Source organism: Myotis yumanensis, unplaced genomic scaffold (genome assembly GCF_028538775.1).
Source record: "Myotis yumanensis isolate MYYU_CA2020_CCGP unplaced genomic scaffold, mMyoYum1.0.hap1 SCAF_19, whole genome shotgun sequence".
NCBI classification, from domain to species: Eukaryota; Metazoa; Chordata; class Mammalia; order Chiroptera; family Vespertilionidae; genus Myotis; species Myotis yumanensis.
The window spans coordinates 19,447,789-19,466,457 of NW_027223770.1; the positions used below are offsets into that span (position 1 = coordinate 19,447,789).

General features: G+C 51.8%; 1 protein-coding gene across 5 annotated transcripts in view; it reads left to right on the forward strand.

The window, feature by feature from the left end:
- The window catches only part of NTM (neurotrimin), an 858,035-nt gene that overhangs the window by 671,805 nt on the left and 167,561 nt on the right, over positions 1 to 18,669 (forward strand). For all 5 annotated transcript variants that reach the window (XM_070399304.1, XM_070399307.1, XM_070399305.1 and 2 more), the window contains one exon: positions 15,219 to 15,451. In XM_070399304.1, the coding sequence (XP_070255405.1) occupies positions 15,219 to 15,451 (233 nt within the window). The remainder of the gene's footprint in view (positions 1 to 15,218; positions 15,452 to 18,669) is intronic.

Consider the following 18,669-nt stretch of genomic DNA (forward strand, 5'->3'; position numbering starts at 1 on the left):
CCTCTGGGCTCCTGTCCTGACTTTTGGGACAGGAGCACCTGAAGGTGGGATTCATCAATTTAAACCTTAGGTGGGTTTTCCACACCCACCAAGAAGTGAGGTCAGCTTCGGGTCAACCTGTCGCTCCGATTTAAAGTCTCCGAATGAAGACTTGTTAGGCAATAAAAACTGGATTTCTGCTGTTAATACCCTCATTTTTCTTCAACACACACACAAAATAGTTGCCTCCCTCCACCAATCCTTTCAAGTCCGGGTTTGTAGCACTCGATTAGAAAGACGGGAAGAAGGATATATGGGGTATTGGAGGGACCAGCAGTGTAGGCCTGGCCACTGGGAGACAGTGGAGCTCTGGTCACCCCCTCCCCCACCTCGGCTCTGCTCCCCCGCTTGTTTCCCTTTTATGGATTTTCTGGTGCAATTTGGCTTCCGCATTTTAAGAATCATCTCAGCTATTGCAGACAAGCTATCGCCACCCCCTTTCTCCTTCGGTTCTGCTGACCATTGAACATTTCAAACAGGTTCTGACAAAGCTAAAACTACCCAAGTGCATCCTGTTCTTAATTAGAAGAGCCCATTGCCAGAGACCTTCGGGACTTGGGGCCGTAGGAGATTCATTTTCACATGAATATTCGCAGAAGGAGAATGGAGGCCAGAGGTGACTGATATTAGATCATCTTGGCAGGCAGGCCACGTGCATCTAGAGATCAACTGATTAACCGGGGGGGGGGGGGGGGGGTAGAGGAGTGGGGGGGGGCGAAGCCTCACACAGGAGACCAGGTTGACTTTGTCAGGAGGCTGCTGGGAAACACCACCTCGGCCACAGGAAGCACAAGATGAAGGAGAGGGATGTGTCTGGCAAGCGGGAGGAAGGGGAAGATGCTACCTGTTTACCCCTCTGACTTTTTTGTTGGGTTCTGGTGTGATTCTCCTGAAAATGACAATGAAAGCAGCAATGATGGTTCTAATTTCACTCCCCTGCATTTAAACTCTAATTAATATCATTTGATCCTTTGTGTCCTGCTGAGGTGAAATAGAACATGCTTTTTGGCACTCATAGCTCTCTTCCTCTTAAGAATTTGCATAATATGCGGAGGCCTGTTTGCATATATTGCATTTTAGTAACAGGCATCCTTGCCTTCATAATTCCACCCCACTTTGCATTCTAACCTGCTAACCTTGGCAAACAGTGGAACAGTCAAGGTTGCATGACAGCATGGCGCAGCAGGAACAGGGCAAATGTGGGGGTGCTGGCAGCAGACCCGGGCACCCCTGCAGCGCCAGGGCCCGGCGGGGACATTGCTCTATCTTGTGCAGTTGAGGGAACAGGGTCACGGAGGCGAAGTCACTCGCCCAGGATCAGACATTTCACAGGCCTGGGTCTGGGGTTAGAAATCTGTCTCTCCCCCAGCTCTGTTTGGATGCTTCCCCGAGATGCAATAATCAGCTAAAGGATTGTACGTGCCGTCACACACCAAAAGAGTGTGAGCTCTGACTGCTCTGGGTAACTAACAGAAACGGTCCCAGGAAATGGATGCTGCCTGCTCGCTCCCTTTTCGCTTTGCAACCTTTGTGGAGCGTGACCTGTGGCTCGGCGACTTCTGGTAGCGAGGCTCAGCCGTGCTACACGGGCAGCACGTCAGGCTCCTGCATCCGGGCATGAGCCCCCCTGGAGAACAGTGGGGCGATTCCCGTGCTCGGGTTGTGCCTGAGGCTCCCCATTGTCCAGAGACACCTGGGGCAGGAGGGATGCCTGCTGCCTGTGCCTTCACGGCAGGCAATGGAAATGTTTACTTGCTGACAGTGACAAGGGACTGGGTACCATGGTGAGCACAACAAACCTAGGGGATCAAAATCAAAGGAAATACCCTGCCTTCGCCACCGCCCTGTGTCCTGGAGGCCTTGTGTGAGGTGCTGCAGAAGTCAGGGCCGATGTGCTGGGGCAGAGTCAACCTTGTGAAGGGAGGTGCATGTGGGGGAGAAGTGGGGAGAGGTGCCCCAGACTGAGGGGTGGTGTGGGAACTGGGCTGGCGGCGGGGGAGCCCATGCCATCTGAGAACACCGCAGACAGGGCTGTGATCGGCTCCCTTGCGGGGCGACGAGGCTGAATGAGGCTGGCGGCATCCTGTGGGTTATCCTGAAAGGTTGGAGCTTCATCCCGAGGACCGTGAGAGCCACTGAAGGCTTTTGAACAAACACATCTCACTGGTGGTCCGTGAGGTCCAAAAGCTTGGCGACCGCAGGACTGTAGGGTTGACTACAGAGATAAGAGGCCAGTGGGAGAGGCTGGTGCTGCAGCCAACCTGCCAGCTGAGGGGAGATTGGATCCTCCCACCCAACCCCAGTGCCTGGCGTTTAGAAGGTGGTCCATTGGGATGAGATTAGGGAACACTTTGAGCTTGTTGTTGAATGAACGAGATCAGGGAGCGATTCATGCAAAGAAAGAACTATCTGCGTCGGCCCAACTAGCATCGCGTCCTAGGGAGACCAGTTAATTGAGAATTTCACCAAAGGCGCCGAGAGTTTCAGTGAAGGACTCAGACAATTACTTGCCCATCACTGGTTGGAGGAAATTACTTCGGGAGGCGCGCTGAGAGGACCGATTCCCCTGGCTGAAGTTTGCATCTTCAGACCCTCCACCTACCCCTCCATCTCGGCCTGCACCCACCTCCCTCAGCGGGGCCACCATTGCTCTGTCTGCTGGCTCCGCCATGGGGGTCAGAGAAAAGACCTACAGCGCCCCCCATGGGCATCCTGCTTTAGGTACCGGGCCGAGTATTGTGTTTTCAGGGTTAAGCCAGAGCCGCTTCCTCTCTGTATCTGTACCGTGTTTACTATGAAATTGCCTGTGCAGGTCCCCTGCTTTCTTTCATTTAAGTAGCTGCTATCTTCTTGGTATCATCAGCTCCTTAAACTACACTGAATAAGGAATGTGTTTTGTTCTGAAGAGTGAGCACTGCTCTCCACAGGCGGAGTCGCACAATAAATAAATGTTTAATGCTGAGATGGCGATGGCGGCATGTATATAGCTACTTGAAAATAATATCGAGGATTTGTAAACTCCAACACCTGCCTATTCTTCTAGTGTCCTTCATACTCTTCCCTTAAATACTGACTCTGAACCTCTTGAAAACCACGAGAACGGAGGGAGCAGAGATTTTCCCCATGTGTGACACAGGTGACAACAGCGCCAGAGGAAGCCTAGGCACCCAGGCTTGTCGCAGCAGATTCGATGGTGCAACAAGCACCCAGACAGCTGGACTCCATGGAAATCCAGCCCAAACCGCTGGGCATGGTTACCGCTTCCCTTACATATGAGCACACAGGCTGAGGCTAGGTCAGATGAAATGTACAGATGCAGAGCCGCTTCCGGATGGCGGAGAAACTGTTAAAATCTGAGGAACACCCACCGCGTTGTCAAGGCTTTGGGGTGTTCATGACAGAATCTCTCCTAGAAGAAAACACTTATTTTTCTCAGGTGAAGGAATCCGGAAATGCAGACTCTCATCCTGGGCCTTCCTCGAAGTAATTAGCTACATAGCCATAGGCCATAGGCTTCTTAATGAAGTAGTAGCATCATCTTCACGTCTCTAGCTCCTTATCTGTAGGTCAGTAGATGGTCTCTGAGGCTCTCCCAAGCACCAAATATAGACCCGATTTTAAAGTTCTCAGCACAAACATCACTTCTACAAGACCCTCCCGCCCCCTGAGACTAGGGTCCCCAGCACCCCGTGTCCCCTCCTGAGACCCTACACTTCATTACAATCTGCCTTTCCTCGCCTCTCCTCTGCAAGAGCCATACGTCTGTCTGTGTCTGTTTTGTCTATCTCTGTAGTGCATTGCATTGCTGAAGCACTAATACATACATGGCACACAGTAGGTGCTCAAATGAATAATTCAGTCAACCTGTTCTTGCACCCCTCGGTCTACTCATATCTTTTGAGATAACAACTAGAAATGAAGTGCAAATAAGGAGAAGGTGAAGGGTAGGCCTGGTGGAGCATCCTTGTCAGTGGAAAGGTTATTACATGGGCCTCGGGGATGTGTAGGAAGCCTGGGAGCCACAGCGGTCCCTCGGCCACAGCATGGTTTAGGTCAGTGATGGCGGACCTTTTGAGCTCGGCATGTCAGCATTTTGAAAAACCCTAACTTAACTCTGGTTCCGTGTCACATACCTAAATTTTTTGATATTTGCAACCATAGTAAAACAAAGACATATTTTTGATATTTATTTTATATATTTAAATGCCATTTAACAAAGAAAAATCAACCCAAAAAATGAGTTCGCGTGTCACCTCTGACACGTGTGTCATAGGTTCGCCATCACTGGTTTAGATTGATCTTGTCTCCATACGAGAATATCTGTTTAGCTATTTGATGGTGTGAATAAGAACCACCATATCTGGAAGGGAAACCCATGTGGACAGGGGACCGTCAGCATTGACATGGTTCCTGGCAGTGTCTGGCTCCCACCCCATTGTTGTCACTCTCCTACATGGCTCTCAAAGGGGAGGTCCTCATGCCATTCAGCCACCCACCCCCCTTCAGCAGCTGTCCACTGCTGCTGGTGAGAGCAAACCCCTCAGCGTGGCTTTTGGGGGCCTTTTAGCAAGCTGACCCTAGTCTTCCTTATTATGCTGGCCCCTCTGCATCCCCACAGAGTCCCTAAATCTGTCACAACAGACACTTAAAGTCTCCCCTTGTCCATAGACACGTTTGGACTGCATTTTCCTCCTGTGGAGCACATCTCTCACCTGTTCTCTGTTTATGCTGGTGTTTTTCATTCGTCCTGAGTTCAGGGCTCGCTCCCTCAATGGGACTTCCAATCCCTATGCTCTCCCCTCACCACACACTGTGGAAATGTGCCCGATGTCTCCTGGAGGACCCACGCCTCTCTGGATTGTATTCCCCTGGGTGTCTGTCTCCCTGATGTCCCCAGCTCTCTCTGCTCTTCTCGGCTTCAGGCTCTCCTCAGCCCCATCTCATCTCCTCTCTCTGAGCCCAGACCACCCACTCTGCCCTCTGCCCAAAGCCTGGCGGCAGAGCCCTGGGCATCTTTCTGGCACCTGCTCTTTGCAGCCTCCCAAGCTTCTCAGGATCCTCTCCTTAAAGGTTTCCCCTTCTGATCACAAAACGTGTGTGGGATCTACAGTGGGCTGCCTTAGTTCAGAGCCCAGAGGCAGGCCCTGGGATTGGAATTTGTGAGAAAGTGACTTGTTAAGGAAGTGATCCCTAGAGAGACTCAGAAGGAGGGAAGCAGGGCAGGGAGGGACAGAAGCCAAGTGGAGGCTTCATTCCAGGCAAATAGCCAGGAGGGGGAGGGGGAGACCCAGCAGGTACGGTAGGGAGAGCGGTTTCCAGGCCCCCCTATGGTCAGCCCCTGCTGCCCAGGCCCCAAGGGACACACCCAGCTCTCTGCGAGTGGATGGGGCTCCCACAGCCTAGGGCAGAGGACCTGGGCAGTGGCACAGAGATAATCAAGGTCCTGGGGGACTGGACCGCCACTGACAACTGCAGTGTCCGGCACAGGTGGGGACATTACTAGGGACCAAAAACCTGGGCCCTGGGCCTAGCCTCTGGCCCCTTTCGGAGTGGTTTCCCCAGCTCCCGCTTCTGTGCCCCACCCGTGCACCCCCGTCTGCAGCCTGGTCTGCATGAGCCCGGACCCTGTCCTCCAGGGCTTTCTCAGCAAGATAGGTGGGTCCCTCTCTTCGGTGAACACACCTGGGAGACCCTCTTCTCCATGTCTCCTTTGGGCCTAGCAAAGTCCTATCAGGGCTTTTCAGAGTCCTCAGTCCAAAAGACAGAGGCAATTGGCGAGGTGGCCAGCTGCCCAGCTCCCTGTGTCCTGGCCCCGCCCAGCGGCTGCTCCTTTTGATGATGGAGAGAGAAGGCAAGGAAACTGCAAGGGCTGGTCAGTAGCCGCCTTTCACAGCGAATTGATTTGAGACGTTTGCACTCCCCTGAGAAGGTGCTCTTCAGACAGCCAGAGGTTAAAGGGCACAGATGGGGACATCTGATAGGAATCAGGCAAGGATGGAGGAAGGAGGAAGGCCTGGGAGCTGCAGCAGGCCCCGAGGGAGGCAGGTCCTCCCACTGGGAGCGTTCCTCTTTCTGGGGATACATCCTGCCCCCTGAGGTATCCCACCACGTAAATGAACTATCAGGAGAGCTCCAATTATCTCCTCTGCTCATAATTATTCTTGCATTACCTTGTTTTAGGGAGTGCTGTGTTCCCAGGCCCTGGGGACCCCTTCTCCCCACAGGCCAGCAAAGCAGGATGTGCAAAAGGCGGGGGCCTGGCAGCTGCGCCAGCCCGTGTCCCTGTTGCTTCTGTTCTGTCGCTGTTTCAACCACTCGGAAGGTGGAAGTGGCATTTTGTAACTGGGCAGCCCCTCTCTTGGGAGGGAGCCCGCTTACTGGTCATTGTCCCTAACTCCCTTAACTCCCTTGCGGGCCCTGGGCAATCATTTCAGACACAGAGCCACCGCCAAGAGGTGCTACTTCGTGGCTAAGGTCATTCAGCGAGAAGCTGGGAGGCCCTGGGACCCGGGAGCCTCCTTGTCCCTTTGGATGGAGTTCAGGCTCTATGGGCCCTTCCTCCTTCAGGTACCGCAGGAGGTCTCTTCCCACTGGATGGTCTCTTCCCAGGAAAGAGAATGAGCTGCTGTGGTCTTACCCTGGAACATCCATGTGACCCTCCCTCTCCCAATAGGGTTCACAGTTTTCTGGGTGAGAACCGGGGGGAGTAAGGCCCCACCTGCTGAGCGATCAGACCCGCCCGGGTGCCGGCTGCACACTCCCTGGAAGTAACACGTCAGCTGCTCTTGACCTTGGTTGCAGTTTTGGTCTCCTAAACGATGAGGTTCTTTCCAAGGGGTGGTGTGCAAGTCCTAAACAGAGGCGGTCCTTTAGAGATGACAGGAGGGGCCCAGGCCTGGGGGAGGTGCTTTTCAACAAGAAATTGGAGTTGGGGCCAGCCCCAGAGATGGGCCAGGAGTGACACGCATGCCTATTTCACAGGAGGCTGACTCCTGTCACAGGTCTGCCAGCCTGACACATTTTTTTTTCCACCACTCAAGGCCCTGGCTTGGGAGGAGCTTTGAGATCCCTTGCAGCATGGATGTCACAGCATGCTTAAAGTGGCCTCCATCCCGGGTTACCTGAGAGGGTCCTGGTTTTCCGAGTGTAATTGTAAAATGTGTCCGGATCAGACAGCAGTTAGCAGCGCCCGCCCCACCTGTGCTGGGTCCGATTCTCCAAGACACTGGCCCTGTCTCAGGTGCAGGCTGCACAGGGCCCAGCAGGGAGCGTGGGGTGGGAGACGAAGCAAAGAAGGAAAGGGGATTGCAGACAGATTCATTGCCGGATCCCATTTCTTTTTCCCAGCCCCATCCCGCTGGGAGGACCCGCTCCCCCAGGAAGAAACACACAAGCTTGTGTGCCTTTTATAACCACCCGTACTTTTCTGATGTCGCCATTGCAAAGCTCTTCATTTTGGTTCTCTGGTCTCTCTCGTCTTCGGGATGAAGTTAAAAAAAAATCTACGTGACGTGGCGCACCACTGAAATCGTCAGGGTTCCCGAAGGAAAAAGATGGCACCCTCCATTGGGAAATTTGAGGAGTTTAATAAAGTGGGTGTTTACAAAGGTGTCGCCACAGTGCAGGAAAACGGCAGGACCTGGGCTAGAACGGGGGGCATTATTCACCTCTAGGCCTGAACGGATAGAAGGCGGGGGTCACAGCTCCCGCCAGAGGGACAGGGCTGTGTGGAGAGGGCCCGGGCCAGGAGCGGTGATCTTTGATGGGACCACATAGATAGCCTGTGGCTGCCCATCCCCTGCTCCCTTCACCCTGCCTCCACCACTGCTTCCCACGCTGTCTGCTGTACCAGCCAGAAGATGGAGGACTGGGGAGCCTGCTTATGGTACCGGCCATTCTGCAGTGGGCCGAGGAAACACAGAGATAGTGGTGCGCTCACTCACTGGCTTCCTCTCTTCTCCCAAAGCCTCATACTCTTCACAGATCGAATTTCCATCCTTCCGCAATCACACCAGGATTTTCACAGCTGCGTCATGCTTGCTCCTGTCCTTCCCTCTGCCCTGCCCTCTTCTATTTCGCAAGCTCTTTCCAACCTAAACGGCCACCTTAACTCTCACAAGACCCAGATTCCCCCAAAAGTGACCAGGAGTCCCTGGAATGGAGAAGCACATCACATCATCTTCTCCCTGTCCTGCCTGAGCTCCCCCTGTCCCAGGAGACATGGCATGAACCGCTGCTCTCTGTACATACCAGAATGGTGTGTGCCTTGGGACCATTTGTGGAGGATTAAAAATGTTTGCGGAGCAAAGGTAGTTGAGATAGAAAATGATATTTAACATTGGCCTTGGCAGGGAAATAGGTATTAGGGTAACAAACGGTAAGGAAGGCATTGCAAGTAAAGCGAGCCAGCGAATCCAAACACTGAGCAGCATGCACAGGTCCTGGTGCGAAGCCGTTCAGTGTAACAGGTACAGGCCTGCAGCTATGCGGTGGGAGGTGAGATGGGGCTCTATGGAGGTCATTCACTGGAGCCCAAGGTCATTGGCAGATGATGTCCAAGATGGATCTCTACTGAACTCTCCCTCAGTGCTCTGGGCTCTCCCCGCTTGGAAATGTTGGTCTCCACAAAGGATTTAAGAAACCCTCTGTGGCCCTAACCAGTTTGGCTCAGTGGATAGAGCGTCAGCCTGCGGAATCAAGGGTCCCAGGTTCAATTCCAGTCAAGGGCATGTACCTTGGTTGCGGTCATCCCCAGTGGGGAGTGTGCAGGAGACAGCTGATTGGTGTTTCTCTCTCATTGATGTTTCTAACTCTCTATCCCTCTCCCTTCCTCTCTGTAAAAAATCAATAAAATATATTTTTTAAAAAATAAACAATAAACTAGTCTTTAAAAAAAGAAAAGAAAAAGAAACCCTCTGTGTTTGGATAGTTTCAAATATGTTAGGGGGAAAAAGAGAGAGAAGAGCCTCCAGGCAGCCTGGTGTTGGTCACCACAGGATTGTGTCCATGGTCCTGTGACACAGTCAAGGGTCTCTTTGCCCAGATCATTCTATTTTGAGTCCTCCCTCCACATGGCGAAGCATGCGGTCCTTGAATACAGAAGTGGCTTGTGGGAGCCGTGACTGAGGGGCGTGATGTGACCTATGGAGCAGTCCCAAGCCTCCCGCAGCCTGTGAATTAGTATCGGGTTTTTGCCACTGGGACAAATCAGAATACTGCGCCATTCATTTTAGCAAAGTCACAGGCCACCTAACTCAGCAGAGTTTGTCTCCCACTGTGCCGCCGTGGCTCAGACAGGAAGGCGGATGGATAGGTGGGCTTAGCGAGAGCCCTTCTCAGAGGTGTTCAGCCACGCCTTCTTGTTCCCCAACACAGGGAGACGTGAAGGTGAGGCCTCCACTGGTCTGACCCCCACAGAGGGCAGGGGGAGGTGTGTGCACGTGTTTGTGATTTCAGGTTGGTGGGACACACGGAGTAGGTAGGTATTCTCACAGCCGGGCCCTTCACCAGACACAGGCCCATGGTCTTTTACTTATCAGCAATTTGTGGAAGTGGGAGGTTTTAATCAAGAATTAATCAGTTCTCAGATATTTATTGAGTGCTTACTTCATGTTCAATCCAATGTTGCATAGGGGCACATAAGGACAATAAGGCATGGCCTTATTCAGGACTTAGCATCTACTTAGTGATGTAATGTGCCTGAACACCAAGATAAGAAAGCGGCATGCATGATAGATTGCATGATCATAGTATTTGCTGGGTTTCTGTTACAGACAAAGCAATGCATTTACCTGCATGGTTCCATTTAATCTTCTCATGAACGCCATGCAGGGGGAAGCGTTATTTCCATCACAGGTGAGTTAAATGAAACTCAGTGAGGCGAGAGGACTTGTCGAGGCACAAGGAGAGAACTGGGACATGGATTCCAGGAGTCGGATGTCAGAGCCTGCTCTCTCCTCTCCCCTGGCCTCCTCTAAGCTGCCCTCTGCCAGCTCTGGATCCCAGTGAGCATGCGCACAGCTGCAAATTTGCCGAGTCCTTTCACCTCTATTATGAGTCCCTTCTGCTTCTACCCAGGCATGATCAGCCTGTCACTGTTTTCTTAACTAAGAAAGATCTTGTACCGCACAGCCATATTTTTTTTTTTTTTTTTACTTACAGTGAAATAGTAGTGTTTGAAAGCTGCAAGGCCTGTGTGAGCTGTGTGCAAGTTTATTGTTTTTCTCTCTACATGACCCAAAGCAATGTTGTAAATACTGAGATGAGGGCGGATTCCGGTAGGGTCAAAATTAGCATCCCCAGTAGGGGAGGTGCTTCTGCAATAAAGAGCTAAGGTGCGGTGACATCTGAATGGTCTGCAGGTCGGTGGTGAAGCCACCTGGCTGCCCATTGGTTGGTTTCCCCCAGAAGCACATCTGGAAGATGCACCTGCCAACCCCAAGCAGCCGGGTGTTGGTACTTCTGAGCCATCCAGTCTGTAATGTTTCTCTGTGAAGCTCGAGGGGCGGGCTGGGCACAAGCCAAATGCTCAGAGAAAGCGAACTTAGGGGCCGCTGGAGCGTTTCTGTGCGATAAGAGGAGATTGTGACCAGGTGCTGTGAAGGGTGGACACGCTTATTTCACCGTAGCCCCCAGCCTGGCTGGAGATGTGTTGCTTTTCAAAAGCAGTTAAAGGGCCATTTGATGGAAGGACTGGCTGGATTACCCACTGCCTGAATCCATTATAGTCCTCAGATCCCCAGGCAGGTGGGATTAAGAAAGACCAAGCCTGGATTTTTTCCTCTTTCTTTAATAATCCTTCTCTTTATTTCAGCACACTCTTTGTCTTTAGAAGAGTCCAAACATTCATATACGTTGGGTCTGTTTTTCTAGCAATTTCAAGCTCTCTCTCTCTCTCTCTCGCTCTCTCTCCTTCTCACTCTCATCGCCTCCCAAACCCCAAAGTAGCTGGAGGCCTGAGTCCACGCTTCTATGGCTTCATCTCTGTAGCACTCATCCTGGGCTTGCTGAAACATCTTTTGCTATCCCTCTGTGTAGAAACGCAGCAAGTGTAATGAAGCCATATTCATCCGCAAGAGAGTAAGGCCACAAAGGGCTGCATCGTAGCGTGTTGGCACCGTCAGCGCAGCCGCAGACAATTGCAGGTGTGCTGCTTTCTCCACCAGGGGCTGCACTCAGGTGCAAGGTCCAGCACGGGCACCTGTGTCAGGTCCTCTGGTCAACTGCACATGACATTTTCACCATCAAAGAAAATGCTTTGATGGTCCATGCAGGCTGGTCATCCTTGAGAACCTGTTCAAATCTAGCAGGCCTGTTCCCTCTAAGAAGAAACTTCTCCAAGAAAAGGAACAGAGTGCAGACAGACACACAGACAGAGCAGGGCACTGAGGCTCAGCAGTGAAATGGTAGCAAGAGTCCCTCCCAGGCTCTGTCTATCTGTCTGTCTGAATTCTGCCAGGATGTGGCCTCGGGCAGGCCATGGGCTGTCGGTGGGGCACACTCAGGAGGGGAGAGCAGCAGGCTTAGTGAGAGGGGAAGGCCACTCCCACCAACCCCCGAGGCCCGAGGCCAGTGCCTGGAAGGCCGGGGTCTGAGTCACTGAGGGCAGCACTGAGACTGGAGGATGGAGGCTTTCGGGGTTGAGAGATGGTTGGCCTTTGGGGAGTTGGGAGTTCCAGGTCTGAATCCAAATGCCCTATGTGTGCAATGGCTGTCCTTCTGTTTCCTGTGTGTGGCAGGGTGGGCGGAGAGCAGGAGCCTGTGGGAGCCCAGATTATATCCAGATTGTCGGGGGAGGGTGAGAGACTTTCAAGGCTTGGGGAGGTCATTTCAAACCTTCCTATATTTCCAGTTCTTCTCCCAGCTGACTCCCCCCAGCCTGTGACTAGTTCCCTGAGGACAAGGCTGCCTTCCTGGGTTAGCCGGGGAGAGTTGAGTCTGACACCTTCCTACTCCCAGCCAATCACCTTCATGGGGAAGTGACACACCATGGTGTGTTTTGGGAGTCTGTGTTGAGGGCAAGTGTCTGCATGAAAGGGAACCTGTTGATTGAGCCTCCGCCTTCCCGCCCCCCATCTTCTCCTGACTCCCACGAACCACAGCACTGGCTCTGGCTGGGAGAGCATTTTGCTCAGTTTGCTTTTTTTAAAAAAACTTGAGAGAACTGTCTCCTCCACAATGTTGTGGAGACTCGATAAATGAGACAGGAAGATGGGGGCAGGATGAGGAGGTGACGGGAGCTGGCGGCCAGGTTCCCTCTGCGATCCATCTCTGCAGAAGCCGGCGTTAATGCCAGGAGCCTCAGCAAGACCGATCTCCTGCTGTGACGGTTTGGACATCTAAACATGACCTTGGATGTGCCCAAACCGCAGCTGGAGCTACGCCAACGCCTCAGCGCAGTATATCACAGGGGCCGCACTGCCACACTGGAAATGGGCTGCGTTTGGAGCGCAAGTCCACCTGCAGATGAGCGTCTTTGGCCCTGTGAGCGCGGGGCCGTGTGGTGAGACTGCTCGGTGCCAGTCAATCCCAGGGATTATACACTCACAGGGAAGCCAGGACAGCCCTCCCGAATTGGCAAGAGGCAGCGAGGTGTCCCACTGTGGCATCAAAACAGGGATTCAGGCGGTTTCGAGGCTGGTGGTCAGCGTTTCCTGCACCAGGGCTGTTCACCTGTGTCTGGTCAGATCCTCGGCTGCTGGAGGATGGCAGAACTAGCGCTCTGCCTGCCGGAGCATATTGGTCATTAGAAAGTTCCCCCTGTGAAGTAATGGAAGACGGCTTCCAGCAAGACTCATTTCCTGGGGCCCACGCGCTCGGCTGCTCTCAGCTCACCGGGGACCAGGTGTCTAAATGAATGGGTGTTCAAGTGCAGTCGCCAGACCAGGTTGGAGCCAGCAGTCTGTATGCATCAGGGCTTCCTGGCGAGTCAGATGAACATTGAATTTAAATGTGATGGAGTCTGATAAGGACATTCAAGAACACTGAACTTGAGAAAAAAGAAGGAAAAAAAAACCCGACAAAGAACAGCCACAACAAAAACCCTGGTTCTGAATGTTGGTTCTGCAGCTTCCTGTTGGAAGCAAGGCCCCGCCCTCAGTTCAATGCTCTGACGTCACCTCCTTGAAGTCGTTCATAATCCTCGACCCAAGGGCTCTACGTTTTCCTTTTGCACCAAACCCCACAAATCACGTAGCTGGTCGTGGCGATGCACCGCTCTCCCCCAGTGTTTTTCACGAGTTGGTGTGGATATGACCAAACTGGGCTATTGTTAGAAATTCACATTTTGGGAGTTCCCAAAGATAGTCAGTAGGAAAGAGAATCTGTAATAGACTCCTCCTAGGATTCTGATGCAGGTGCTCTGTGCCCATTGTCAGAAAGACCCCCCAGGTCGTTTCCTAGTTAGGTCTCTATCATTCCTACCCTGTGCTGCCCGGGAAACAGTACGCAGCACAGAGCCCACTGGACAGCGAGCAAGGTGCTCTAGTTGAGCGGTTTTGCCTGCGGGAGCTCTCAGCAAGGCTTCCCACCTGCGCCTGAGTGGCCCTGCATGATCGGGTGACATTTGCACAAGTACAAGCGGAAAGGATGTACAGCGCAGGTATTGCCTCTCGAGAGGGACCGCCTAGGAGGCTGGTGCACTCGACAGCGATTCTCAGGCTGTGTATGGTCACGGACTATTTTGAGGATTCGGTGGAAGCAATCGTGTCCCCCGCTGGCACTCACCTTTGCATCCCGAAGAGCACACAGGACCAGGAATTAGACAACCTGAGTGCCAGGGCTGACGTCACCTCCTGGCTCTTTAACCTGGAGCAAGCCACCAGGCCATTCCAAACCCCGGAGTCTCATCTTTAAAGGAGAGAGTGGGTAAGGTCACCTGTGTCACAGATTTATTGCAGGAATCAGATGAGTTAGTGTGGATGTAAGAGTACTTTGACACCACAAAAGCATATATAAAATCCAGGCACCATTATAGCCATTGGGCTACTTTGCTATTTCCAGCATTATAGTCGGGATGAGGACACCGTTGTGAATTTAGCCTAAGGCCATAGGCCACAGTGGGTATAGCGAGAGAAGGAAACGGATGCAGACAGAGAGAGACAGAGAGATTGACGAGGAGTTGGCGAGAGTAGCTGGGAAATTTGAAAGTGTAGGGAAAGGGAAGGGAGCTCCCACATTTTGGGGACTCCAGATGCAAAAATAAAAAAGAAAGAACATCTGTTTTTACATGTGCAGCCAGTGTTGAGATCTTGGAAAAAGCCTTTCATGTAGCAATAATTGAACATTTCTGCCCCCGAATATAATGAAGACGAGTTGCAGAGGGGGTGGTCCCTAGTTAGCTTTGACTTCAGAAGCCTCCTGTCAGAACTCACTAATCTCAGATGAGAAGAATGTTTAGGAGTTACCATCTGGGTCTCTGATCTGTTGCATATTATCTGTGTGATTTGGGGCAGCATTTAGCTTCTTTGTTCTTCAATGTCTTTGCCTGTAGAACCGTCCTCATAGGGTTGTCCTAAGTATTGAATGACTTCATGTGCTTGGATCACCTGGGAAGGAATATGAGGGATAATGCATCATGGAAATCCTGGAGCAGGAGGAGGGCTGGCCGTGCTGGAAGGGCCCAGCCATCTGCTGGGGAAGATGCCTCGGGCTCTAACTGTGAATAGTTTGGACCATTGCACTGGCCCTGTGCTCAGTGGTAACAGAAGCACTGACCTGCTCAGGACCCAGAAGTCTGACATATCTAATGTTCTAAGGCTCTAATCCAGTGGTTCTCAACCTTCCTAATGCCGCCACCCTGTAATATAGTTCCTCATGTTGTGGTGACCCCCGATTTCATTGTGACAAATTGAACATAATTAAAGCATAGTGATTAATCACAAAAACAATATATAATTATATATGTGTTTTCTGATGGTCTTAGGCGACCCCTGTGAAAGGGTTGTTTGACCCCCAAAGGGGTCTCGACCCACAGGTTGAGAACCGATGCTCTAATCCCCTGAGACCTCTGCCGCCAATCCCAGAAAGTGCCATCCGTGACTCGTCACACCCAGGCCATGCATGCATGTAGACTGGGGCAGGGAGCGGAGACAGGCACAAAAACTCACCCCACCCTTGCCAAGGACCCCACCCTGACGGCTCCCGTTTTTTCTGACGTGTCCATCTGGTCTTCCCTCCAGGTGCACCATTGACAACCGGGTCACCCGGGTGGCCTGGCTGAACCGCAGCACCATCCTCTACGCCGGGAATGACAAGTGGTGCCTGGACCCCCGAGTGGTTCTCCTGAGCAACACCCAAACCCAGTACAGCATCGAGATCCAGAACGTGGACGTGTATGACGAAGGCCCGTACACCTGCTCTGTGCAGACGGACAACCACCCCAAGACCTCGCGGGTCCACCTCATCGTGCAAGGTAGGCGGGGTCTGGCTGGGCGGTCTGAGCGGGCAGCTGGAGAGCCTGTCAAACACTTTGCGATCCTCAACAGAAATGGGTTCTGTCTGTCTGTCCGATCCAGCCAGGACACCTTCTTGTCATCTTGCCATCTGATGGGAAGTTTTCAAATCATTTTCCCAATGAATAGGACTAGGATTTTTTTTTTTTTTTTGGCATTTGTTCCAATAATATATTTTCTCAGAAAATCCTCTTCTAATTATTGCTTTCCTTGGCCTTTTCTCCTCCTCGTAAGATTTTTAGGTTCCTTCTAATTCTAAGCCCTATACCCCTGCCACACCCTCACGCGGCTTCCAGAGAAAGCAGAGCCCAATACAGGGGCGCTGGCAGCTACCTAGAAGCATCCTGCACCCCACCTCCATCCTTTCCCGCTCACTTCATCTTCCCTCACCTCCCAGCCCCAGGGTTGTTCTCCCCCGCTCCGATTCACTGAGTTTTGGTTGTGCCCCTCAGCCTCAGCTTTGGGAAGCTGTACATTCGTTTCCTCTTTGGGTCTCTCTTGGTTGTACTCTCTCCTTGATGCTCAGGCCCTGGGAATGGTGTCCGCCTCTTCCCCACGAAGCAGAACCGGTCCTGGGGCCTTCAGACAATACTTAGCCACGGTGGATGCATCCCTAACTAGCGTGGTGGACCTCGGAATCAGACTCAGCCGCTTTCTGGCTGTGAGACTTGGACCCGGTTTCTAACTGAGCCTCAGGACTTCCCTCTGTGCAATGGGTCCGTGACCAGAGGAGCTGGGGGGCAGGGGACCACATTTTGCATGCGTTAATGTGGGGAATGCTCAGAAGAGGGGCTGGAACATAAGATGCTGCTTAAGTGATAGCTATTCATTAACCTACTGTTGTTTTTTTTAAATTTTTTAAGACAACTTTTACAGTGGACCAATTCCTTGCTTTATGCTTCAGCCCTTGAGCACAGAGCCTGGCTCTTCTGTGGCCCCGTCTTTCCCAGTTCCCCTCACCTGCCCAAATGGCAGGTTTGGGCAGTAAACTTCCCTTTCAGAGGCTCCGTCCCTTGCCCCTCCTTGTCAGTTTGCCCTGTGAATGGTAAGGAGACCTTGGGTGGAGAACGGTGGCTCAAGAAGGAAAAAAAGCAAAGGAGCTGGAAGAATGAAGGGACAGCTGGCTGTGGGAAGGCAGGGTGCATGTGGATTGTGGGCAGGAACCGTGAAGAGCAGGATAGTGTGACCAGGGATGCGGAGAACACACAACGGGAGTGAGAACAGCGTGGGCCCTGGATGGGACAGGGAATCACACCACTGGAACATCTGAGCCCTCCAGGTGTGCCCGAGCTGGGTCAAGACAGGTTGTTTTTATTTGTTTTTTTTTCTTACTCTTTATTTCCAAAAGGAAATTTTTCTTTTATCAGTTGTATAAATGAATATTTTTCCAACTGCTGGGTGCAAACAGCAGTTTTTAAAGGAAGTAGAATTGCATAGAAGCTATCAGAGTGTATTCCAAACAACCAAATAGGTATTATTACATAAAATTCTGTGTCATTGAAAGTTTTTAATGTAAAAATACATGTTTATTGTGGATAGTTGGCCAGAAAGCTTGAGATTCCCTATTGTCTGAGGAGTTTCCCAGAATGCCCCAGTGGCATCATTTACATCTATACCAGGTGGTGCATTTGAAACCGTTCCCCAAGCCCCAGCCTGCCCCCCATGCATGTACTCTTGAGAGCGGACTATCTAGCAATGACCATGACACCAGGGCAGGACTGTCACAGACATTTGCTGTAGAAAGCAGGGCTGTTATGAACTGGAGAATGGAAGGATAGTGATGAATTTTGAAGCCCCCTTGAAAATAGGCACCACATTTTTGTAATTTTTTTTTCTTACGCTTATATGCTCCTGCCCTAAAGTAAGTATCCAAAGGGAACATTTAGCAAATGCTTATCGAATCAAATGGCAGGAAATATAGCTCTGAGGTCTTACATAGACTCCCAGAGAGAAGGTTGGATATGTGGAGGATAGGGAGATGGGAGGAGGGGAGAGGGGAGGGGAGGGGGCCTACATCAATTTTCGCTCATGTCCAAGCTAATGGAAAACGTCTAATCCCCAGCGAGGTGTTCCCATCCGTGAGTTGGCGAGGTGCCCTCTTAGCCTGACACACCACCTCAAGTATCGGAATCTCATCTCGGGCTAATTTTCGAATGCTGATGGGTGTATTGATCTGGAGACAAGCTGGGATAAAAAAGGCACTGGTCTTGTACACAGACTCAGCCCAAGCTAATCCGCTGTCGATATGCCTGGCCTGGGCATTATTGACACTCTAATGAATAGAGGACCATCGTGTTCCAGGGCCAACCTGTTCCCCCTCTTTAAAGCAATCAGACAAACTAAATAGAGGCCGGCTCCCCTGTTTCTGTATTGGGAAGAGGATGCATCGCCATCGGGATTAAATATAATATATATTTATCTTGGGAGCTTTTATTGTACCGAGCAGGAAGCCTGGTTCCCCTGCTGAAGCTGACTGTCTGGATTCTGTCGAAGTTGCTCCTCAAGCCAGAGTGGGAGGCAGCTGGAGTGAAAGTTAGGCATGTTACGTCTTCAAAACGGTATGATGATCATTAAACACACACACACACACACACACACACACACACACGCAGCAGGAAAAGGAGTAAGCTGAAATTCTGCCCATGAGTCTGTGCATTTATGTATACGTAGCCAGCTTTATATGTAAATAAACCCACACAGAAGGAAGGTAATGCGTTTCTGTCGTATCCTGGGAGCTGCTGAGGGCTGGGATTGTGTCTTTCCCTTTCCTCTCAAGCACGCCTCCGTCCCACTCGTTCTTCGTGCTCCATCTTCTCTGTGGCTGTGATTGGACATGCATGGCTCTTGCCAAGGGCCCGGACCCATCCTTGCATCTGCCTAAGAAGCAGACCCTTTGCCCAGTGCATGCTCCCATCATGCCTCACGCATCCATGCAGCTGTGACCACTGAGAAACAACCCCGGTGCTGCTCAGCTGGCCACGCACTTAGCCTGTGAGGATGAATAACAAACTGTCCCGGACGAGCTGGTTCCCATTCATGGACAGCGTTTGCCCCGATCGTTCCCAGAATTCACCTGTCCAGAGTACGGCTGCTGCTGGCTGCATCCTGATGGGCACTGTTGCTGTGGGTCCGGACATACCTGCACGGTGGGTCCTCCATCCCTGTGTTGGCTGATTAG